This window comes from Trichosurus vulpecula, chromosome 5 (assembly GCF_011100635.1).
Source record: "Trichosurus vulpecula isolate mTriVul1 chromosome 5, mTriVul1.pri, whole genome shotgun sequence".
NCBI classification, from domain to species: domain Eukaryota; kingdom Metazoa; phylum Chordata; class Mammalia; order Diprotodontia; family Phalangeridae; genus Trichosurus; species Trichosurus vulpecula.
The window spans coordinates 276687594-276696707 of record NC_050577.1 but is presented as its reverse complement, the minus strand read 5'-3'; the positions used below and the strand labels follow the sequence as shown (position 1 = coordinate 276696707).

The window sequence follows — 9114 nt, the reverse complement described above, 5'->3', positions numbered from 1 at the left end:
TTAAAGCCTTGATTTTTTTCCTTGAGTATGAAGTTAAAGGCATTATGTCTTTCAAAATGACAAATACTTCTAGGAAGAGCAACAAATAAAAACCATAATAAGTCATCAGTGCTTTAGATCACGGGCTCTGCAACTTTTTGTGTATCATGAAGCCCTCTGCCAGTCTAGCAAAGCCCATGGCCCTTCTTAAAATGTTTTAAAATAATTGAACAACAGGCTGCACTTTGCTAAATTTCAGTTAGAGGTTAGTAAAAATAAAGATGTAATTTTTCCCCATCCATGTTCATAGATCTTCTGAAATCTTTCCAAGATTCCCAGATTAAAATGCCCTGCACCTTAAGATGAGACCTTGTTTTTCAGGCCTTTTCTAATGGGACAGCTATCTGAGAAAAGACTTTCACAGGGGAGTATGTCCAAGGCATGAGGAATGCCAGTGTTGGCTTTAACCAGATGTCCTCGGCAGCATGAAGTCACTGGACATACTGAGGAAGGACCAAAAGTATGGGGAGATGAGTACTGAAAAAACGAATCAGAACCAAGGTGTGGTCAGCTGATGGACAGCGCAGATCAAGGAATGGCAGAGACCACGATTTGACAGATACACCAGAATTGGGAAGGCAATCAGGGTTAGGGGTTAGCAATAGGCAAATGGTAGAAGATAGGCATCAGGGACAGCAGGTTCAGGCATAGGGCTCTAGCCCCTAGGGAAATTGTGATGAGCAATGCTTAATTCCAGTCCCAGAGAAACTGAGGTACTAGGTAGAGAATCAATTAACAAGCATTTGTTAAGAACCTAATTTTATATGCCAAACTCTGTGCTAGGCACTAAGGCTATAAAAACAAACATAAAAGTCCCTGGCCCCAAGGAGTTTATATTTGAGGGAAGCAACATGTACATAAATAAGCATGTACAGTAACATGTACATAAATAAAAAAATAGATAGGGATTGGAATAGTGATCCTCCAGGTAAGGAAACTCCCTTTACCTGTGTTGGCTGTCACCTTGCCTGCCACTTGTAATCTTAGAAAGTTCCCTAGGGCACTGATAGGGTAGGTTGTGAACAATTTTGAAACCTAAATAAAGGATCGTATATTTGATCCTAGATGCAACAGAGAAACATTGGAATTTTTCAAGTAGGGTAGTGACATGGTCATTTGGTATTTGGGTGGAGGATGGTCTGGAGATGGAGGAGGCTTGAAGAAGAGAAACCAATTAGGAGATTAAACACTAGTCTAGGCAAAAAGTGATAAGAATCTGAACTAGAGTGTCTGCTATGTGTGCGGGGAGAATGGATTCAACATGAAAAGAATGGATTCAAGAGATGTCGTAGAGATAAAAATATTAAGATTTGGCAGCTGTCTGGTTATGTGGCTGAATCAGAATGAGGAGTCAGGGATACTATGAAGTTGAGAACCTGGGTGACTAGGAGGAGGAGGATGCCTGCAACAGTAATAGGAAGTTTGGAAGAGAAATGGGTTTTTGAAGGAATAAAGTCAGTTCTGTTTTGGGCATCCAATTCAGTAGTCAGGTGCTGATATGGCAGTGGAGCTGAAGGGAGGAGACTGGGACTGGATACATAGATCTGGGGGCCATCTGCTTAGAAATAATAATTGAACTCATAGGAATCAATGGAAATGAAAGTATAGAAAGAAAAGAGAAAAGGCTCAGGATAGAACTTTGGTTCCTAAATTTTGGGGAAGGGAGCATGATATTTACAATGATTCAGTGAAGCAGCCTGAGATTGAGTGGTGAGTAAGGTAGGGGGAGAACCAAGGGAGAGGAGAGTATCCAAGAGGGTCATCAAATCACAGATCGAGAATGGAAGGTAGCACAAAAGCCACATAGTCCAGGTCCTTCATTTTCCAGGGGCCGAGGTGTAATAAGAGGAGAGTCAACAATAGCAAGTGCGGCCAAGAGGTCAGGAAGGATGAGGATTGAGAATATAAATCACATGTCACGGTTGTTCTTTCCGTGCTCCTTAGTGTTTGGTTATAGAATATTGTTCAGACAGCCGAAACGGAAAACACATGACGCTGATCGTCTAAGACAGGGAATATTTTTATTCAAAACCCATCAGATAACAGGCCATCCTGGGTCTTAAGCAACATTTCCACATTTTAAAGACAAGATCAGTAATTGTGCATTCAAGTGTATACTATTACATACAAGTTAGCTGATCAACCAAAAACTTGTCAATATTTGAAACATGTGATTCCCTGTAAAGCAGCATCCCTGTGATACTTTAGTACTCTTCTCCTTCCTCTTCCCCCTCTCCTTCAACAGAATCCACACCAACCTCCTCATAATCTTTCTCCAGGGCAGCCATATCCTCCCGTGCCTCAGAGAACTCTCCTTCCTCCATGCCCTCCCCCACATACCAATGGACAAAGGCACGCTTGGCATACATCAGATCAAATTTGTGGTCCAGGCGAGCCCAGGCCTCAGCAATGGCTGTGGTGTTGCTTAACATGCACACAGCCCGCTGTACCTTGGCCAGGTCACCACCAGGAACCACAGTGGGAGGCTGGTAATTGATGCCAACCTTGAAGCCAGTTGGGCACCAATCTACAAACTGGATGGTACGTTTTGTCTTGATGGTGGCAATGGCAGCATTGACATCTTTGGGAACCACATCACCACGGTAGAGCAGGCAGCAAGCCATGTATTTACCGTGGCGAGGGTCACATTTCACCATCTGGTTGGCAGGCTCAAAACAAGCATTGGTGATCTCTGCTACAGAAAGTTGCTCATGGTAGGCTTTCTCAGCAGAGATGACTGGGGCATATGTGGCCAGAGGGAAATGGATACGGGGATAGGGCACCAGGTTGGTCTGGAATTCTGTCAGATCAACATTCAGGGCACCATCAAATCGGAGAGAGGCAGTGATAGAGGACACAATTTGACCTATCAGCCTATTCAGGTTAGTGTAGGTTGGGCGTTCAATGTCAAGGTTTCTGCGACAGATATCGTAGATGGCCTCATTATCTACCATGAAGGCACAATCAGAGTGCTCCAAGGTGGTGTGAGTGGTCAGAATGGAGTTGTAGGGCTCCACCACAGCTGTGGAAACCTGAGGGGCTGGGTAAATGGAGAACTCCAGCTTGGACTTCTTGCCATAATCAACTGACAGACGTTCCATCAGCAAAGAGGTGAAACCAGAGCCGGTCCCACCACCGAAGCTGTGGAAAACCAAGAAGCCTTGAAGACCTGTGCACTGATCAGCCTGTTGGAAAGGAAACAAAGAAACAGATAATTGATGCTTGTTATATTGTAAACATAAGAAGGCATTTTAATGGACTATGTCTACTCCTTTGGAGGGATATATCTGATTCTAAAAATGTTTATTTTTCTGTTACTCATCTCTGTTGGGGGTAAGAGTGCTTAGATATGTGATCTCCTCAATGTGGGGAAATTTCCCACTGCTACCTCTTCTTTTCTGTATTTACTTAGCATTTTTCTTAATTGAAAAACTTTTAATTTTTTGATAAAATGATAATGGTAATTCAATCTATTCCTCCCCTTTGTGTCAACAATACTAATAAAACGAAAACTCAGAGGGTCAATCACCTCATTCTATTTTATACGTTAGCTTTTCTTAATGTTGTGAAGCCACCTCTCTTCTTTCCGCCCCACCCCCCACCAAAAAAAACCATTTTGAGATGAAATATACCAGCTTGCGAATCCTGTCTAGAACCAGGTCAATGATTTCCTTGCCAATAGTGTAGTGCCCACGGGCATAGTTGTTGGCAGCATCTTCCTTGCCGGTGATCAGCTGCTCAGGATGGAAGAGCTGGCGGTAGGTTCCAGTGCGAACTTCATCTGAAAGATAGAAAGAAAGAAAATCAAGAAGATGTAAAATCCCCAAGGTAAGAGTCATTCTGACATCTCTTATTAACTGCCAAGATAAAGACAAATGGTCAACAATCGAAAGGAGACATTTGTTTTGTTTAAAAAGTTTTCCTCAAGGTTTTACATGGTCAAAAGTGGGAAAGAAGCCTACAAATAGTCTCATCTCAGATAAATGGAATTACATAAAATAAAGTTTAATTTTAGGAGTGGTTCGTTATTAATTGACACCGACAGTTACAAATTCCAAGAGGATTTAGGGAATTGTAATTAAACATACCAATGACAGTTGGTTCCAGATCTACAAATACTGCTCTGGGGACGTGCTTGCCAGCTCCCGTTTCACTGAAGAAGGTGTTGAAGGAGTCATCTCCTCCCCCAATGGTCTTGTCACTTGGCATCTGACCATCAGGCTGGATACCATGTTCCAAGCAGTACAGCTCCCAGCAAGCATTGCCAATCTGGACACCAGCTTGGCCAACGTGGATAGAGATGCACTCACGCTGCAGAAAAACAAAAAAAATTAGAAGAAAATGAAAAACTAGACTTGTTTAAGATACGTAACTTTTCTGTTACTATTCTAAAAACGTATTGCTATTCTTCAAGTTCACCTTGAAATTCACATTTATCATATAAAATCAGAAAGCAATCTGCTGTAAATGTTGCAGTTGGGTGTGGCCTGAACAATGCTTTGTATTGGCTGCAGCAGCACGTTGTCCAAATCTATTGTTCGTACTGTGAATAAATAATATAAAAATAATAATTTGTGGAAATTTTGGAAATGTTTTGTTGGAGAATAAGCACAGGTCAAAGATTTATGTATTTTAATTTAATTATGGATTATATGGTAATTGGTCAACCACACCTTATTTTTCTTATGTAGAATATTTTTCCAAGATCTAAGAAAGCTTGGTTTCCACCTTACTCCTTTCTCCTTAAGAGTGGCACCCCTATTTAAGCAGGGTTCTGATATTTCAGCATAGCCATCTGTTTTATTACTGAAAAGGGGAGGCCACACCCAATCAGGGAACACCAGACACAATCAGAGCTAAAATCAATAAAAGCTAACTGTCCCTTTGCTGCATTGCTGCATTTTCTCTGCCTGGTATCTGCTTTGCACCTACTGTATTATTTAACATAGCCATCTCTAATTCCAGCAACTGGCTGCATGATCTCATTATATTATTTTGCCAGTTCTTCTCTTCTGACCCCTTCTGGGACCCTGTGTGTGAATAATTGAAATGAATCAATGAAGTGGCACCAGAACAAAAGACAGTCTCTGTATTATATGCCAGAAAAGAGGGAAAGATGTAATTTTTCTTTGTCAACCGCAGTATTTCATTGTTTTGTCTTTAATTTTCCCCATATAATATTTTCCAAACATTTCTCTGCAAGTGCTTAGAAAAAGACAGCCTTTTAAAGTCAGAATTCCTGTATCCTTCCCAAACTAAAAAAAAAAAAAAAAAAACCAAAAAAAAAACCCTACCAAGAACCCACAAGGTTTGGTTTGTTTCAAATTTCTGGTGCATTTCAATATATCCTGCCTTCTGTGGAATATTCTGATCACATCCACTAGAGTTCTCTTTGTCTCCATCTTCTTTAGGGCACCCATTTCTACTGTCTATTCACTGGCATGATTTCTTGCACGGGTGGAAGAGGAGACAGGACAGCTCCCCAGGGTCCTGAAAGGACCGTACTTTACCCAGGCTTGAAAAATGAGCATCTTGTTCGCTCTGGGTGAGCTGTCAAGGCAGAAAACTCTTTGGGTTTGCCAGGCTGAACTGAGATTAGCTCCCCAGACGTTTCACAACGTTTTTGTTTTGTTTTTTTAAATTTACGGTGAGGAGGGGAAAACCCCCAACCATCTCAGTCATTCAAAAAGCTAGTTTTATGTGATCATTAATCAAATTTATTAAAGGACTTTTTAAAAAATAAATTATAACAATAAATATTTCCTGCTCAAGAGCATAGCGATTCCAAGGAGACAGACTCACACACAAAATCCGATAAAACTCCGCCCCCCTACTCTACCCTTACTCTCTCTACCAAAAGTGTTAACAGAAACCAGCACTTTATGGGGGAAATGTGTATTCTTTTTTTTTTTTAACGTGACATTCTCATTTTTGTTGGTTTGGTTTTTATGAACTCTGTTCTTTGCTTAGTCTCTCCAATGGCCCTATCCCTTCCCCCCCTCCCCCGCACCCCGCCCCATTCCCGCCCCACCCAAGACTGCAGTCAAAGGGGAGGGGGATGGGAGCAGCCAGACTGAAAGTAACACGAACACATAAATATACATGAGGCAGTGGAACTATCACTGGTTCCCAGCCTCGGGACATTGCATCATCCCAGGCAGATGGCCTGCAGTGACCAGCCCTATGCGACACTGAAATGTCTCCAACCACTACCCCCAAACCCCTCCCTTCTCCTTTGTTCTTCCTCCTGGTTTTCCGGCCGTCTGTCCCCAATTCTGGTCCGCACCGCCATGTCTGCGTACTAAGGCTTAATTAAGGGCAAGAAGTCTGATACAGGCACAAACAAAGCATCTGTCCTAAGAAGCTGCAAAGAAAATGGACTTGAGGTTCGCAAGTAGCACAAGCAACCACCTTCACTGAGCTAATGCCTCTAAGGAGGACATAAGAAAGGAGAGAAGGAACCTTACCATGATTGCTGCTTTGCGGCTGCTGAGTCGATGGGTGAGAAGAAGAAGAGAGGCTGATGCTTCTTACAGCGCGACTCTTAGGCGGTCGATGTAAGAGAACCTACCGCACATGGTCCAATACAGCTCCCTATATACAATTCTGTCACCATGGGGATGGGCTAGGGCTTTTTCCAGTTGGTCCAGACCCTCAATCTGCCCGGAGAAGCCAAGACCAGAGAATTGTGATTGGTGCACACGACATGGGATGAGGTAATCTCTTCCCCACCCCTTTTTCTCTAGCATCCATAGACTGTTTGCATCCTTCAGACAAAGAGACCAAGCAAAGCAGTTAGCCAAGCAAGCATCCATCATAGGGAGTGGCAGGAGGGGGGTGGGGTGGGGGTGGAAGAAGGGAAAGAAGACTGTAGTTGGATGAGTTTATACTGATTAAACCACAAAACTACAGTTGAAGCCACCTTTGTAGGAGGATCAATTCTTTACTTAAAAAGCAGAATGTCTGTGTTGAAGTAAAATAATGAACAAAAAAATGACCTCAGGCCTCTTTCCGTCTTTTAGGAAGTAAACCTCAGTGGCCATTAGGTGAGGGTGAGGGATGAAACCTTTTTGTAAGCTTTAAAAATGAAGTATGAGGGGAAGTGAAATGATGCTCGGGAGGACCTGGAGAAAGAAGATTATTTGTTTTTAAGTTACAGCTCTAACGTGTAACTTTATTGCAATATTATTTCCAAACCATTCGAAGGTATTTCTGAGCTTTGTTTTATGACCGGGTAAAATGATAGAGAAGTATAAATGGGAATAGAATTTAATCTCAGAACAGCAAATAAGAAGTCTCCACAGGAACCTGCAAACCCCCCCCCTGCCAAAAAAAAATTATGCCCAATAAGAGAATGATCTAGGTTTTCTGAACATATTTTGAAATGGGAAGAAAAAGGAGTAGTTTCTAACAAGTAGAAAATGTTCCTTTAACAGCAATCTATTTGAATATATTTTGTATGTTTTATTGTGTCTTAAAAGGAATCAACCTTTTCTGGTTCATTGCTGAAGAAAATAAAATAATGATTGGGTATGACAACTGTCCTGTGTGGACAGTGAATGTCTATCTATTTGCTGGGAACATAATAGGTACTAGAGAACTGAGACCAGCAGATAGGACAAGAAGTGGGGTGGAAAAAGAATGCTTTACCAGACAGGAATGAACAACTTGGCATTTATGTAATCAGTTACCTCCATATACTGAAATTTATTGCTTCTATGAATTAGCTAAATATCAGGGGGTTTGTGCCTTGGATTTGTGTGTTGGCTATTGGTATTATAGGTACATATTGCTATTGAACAATAGGCTCCGAATGGCTCAAGAGCCCATAAATAACCCAGACAGACTCTGCTTCTTCTCAGAAATCAGATGGCTGTTCCTTTGGGGGGGGGGGACTTTGTAAAAACGATATATTGTCAATATTGATTGTTAATGCAGAATTAATGTTGAAACTTTGACAAAGCAGATGAAAAATTAAAAAAGGAAGAGATTAGTTATTTTATTCACTTCAACCGGCTGTGCTTTTTTCTTGAGCAGATACTTTTTTTCATTCTGTCAGAGATATATTGGATCTCTAGGCACCATTTACAATGTTCTGCAGACCCCATTCATTCCCCAAGGACTAGCAAGCAGGGTGTGGCATTGAGGGAAGAAAGAGGGGCCAAAGAGAGACAACTGGTGCAGGTTGTATTCTAAGAAAGGCAACCAGCTATTTTTCTAGTTTGTAGTTCACAGATTTTCTTCATCAGGTCAAATTTTCTACATATAGGAAAACACTACAAGTTTATTTTATCTGTTTCTTTGAGATTCTATAAGAAGAACAGCTTCAACATCTCATTTTCGTTTCATTTCTTTGTCTTTAGCTATGTTTCAGTAAAAAAGCAAGACCGAGGGAAAGCTATAGAATCCCCTAAATATATCCCCCTCCTCCCTGCTTATTCCAGAAATACAAGTGACAATTAGAATAAAAATTAAAGGACACATATTAGCTGAATTTTTGGCTCAGGTGTTTCTTTGAATAATTCTGAGAGTGACATAAATTCCAAAGCTATTGAACTACTGCACTGCGCACAATTCCAGTACCCTCTGGATAAAGGGGCACCGCCCTGAATTTGATTTAGTTTTGTGATATAAAAGATTAATGAAAAACCATACCATCTCCCCAGTTCTTTGTGCAGTTTACAGAGGACTAAATAAGGAGGGAGAATTCTTAGAATTGAATTCTTTGTAAATTTATCTCAGAGCCATTATATGCTTTATGTAAATGAACTTTCTGTTGTGTATTAGTAACAGTAAGATCTAGGTCAAGAAGAGGCTCCATTTGAGGCTTGTGGCTATTAAATATTTAAATGGTAGAGCAGGGAACTATCTAATCTATTCTGTTTGCTCCTCATTATCTCACTTATTCAATGTGCAGATTGTGGCAAAATAAAAGAAAATATTTATGCAAATTCATATAATTTTATAGCCAGTTTCCATCTCGCACTAACAGATTTTTTTTTTTTGCTCATGAACAGGCAGTGTCTATGTAACCTTGGGCTAGTAATTTAAATTCCTTTGGTCTCAATGTCTTTA

The 9114-nt window shown here is 41.0% G+C and overlaps 1 protein-coding gene across 1 annotated transcript; it reads right to left on the bottom strand.

Annotated features, from left to right (window-relative positions):
• Nucleotides 1-2041: 2041 nt before the first annotated feature.
• LOC118849830 (tubulin alpha-1A chain) lies at nucleotides 2042-6729 on the bottom strand. The gene is made up of 4 exons (XM_036758860.1): nucleotides 6507-6729; nucleotides 4128-4350; nucleotides 3672-3820; nucleotides 2042-3224 (listed from the first exon to the last, which is right to left on the bottom strand). Exons 1-4 carry the CDS (start codon nucleotides 6507-6509, stop codon nucleotides 2244-2246), a joined length of 1356 nt encoding a protein of 451 aa, XP_036614755.1. The 5' UTR covers nucleotides 6510-6729; the 3' UTR covers nucleotides 2042-2243.
• Between the last annotated feature and the right edge of the window lie 2385 nt (nucleotides 6730-9114).

Bases quoted from the DNA above. Each gene is read 5' to 3' on its own strand.
- LOC118849830 (XM_036758860.1), bottom strand. The intron at 3,821-4,127 runs GTATGTTTAATT...TCTATCTTTCAG, and splicing joins TCTGGAACCAACTGTCATTG to ATGAAGTTCGCACTGGAACC. The intron at 3,225-3,671 runs GTATATTTCATC...CCTTTCCAACAG, and splicing joins TAGACAGGATTCGCAAGCTG to GCTGATCAGTGCACAGGTCT.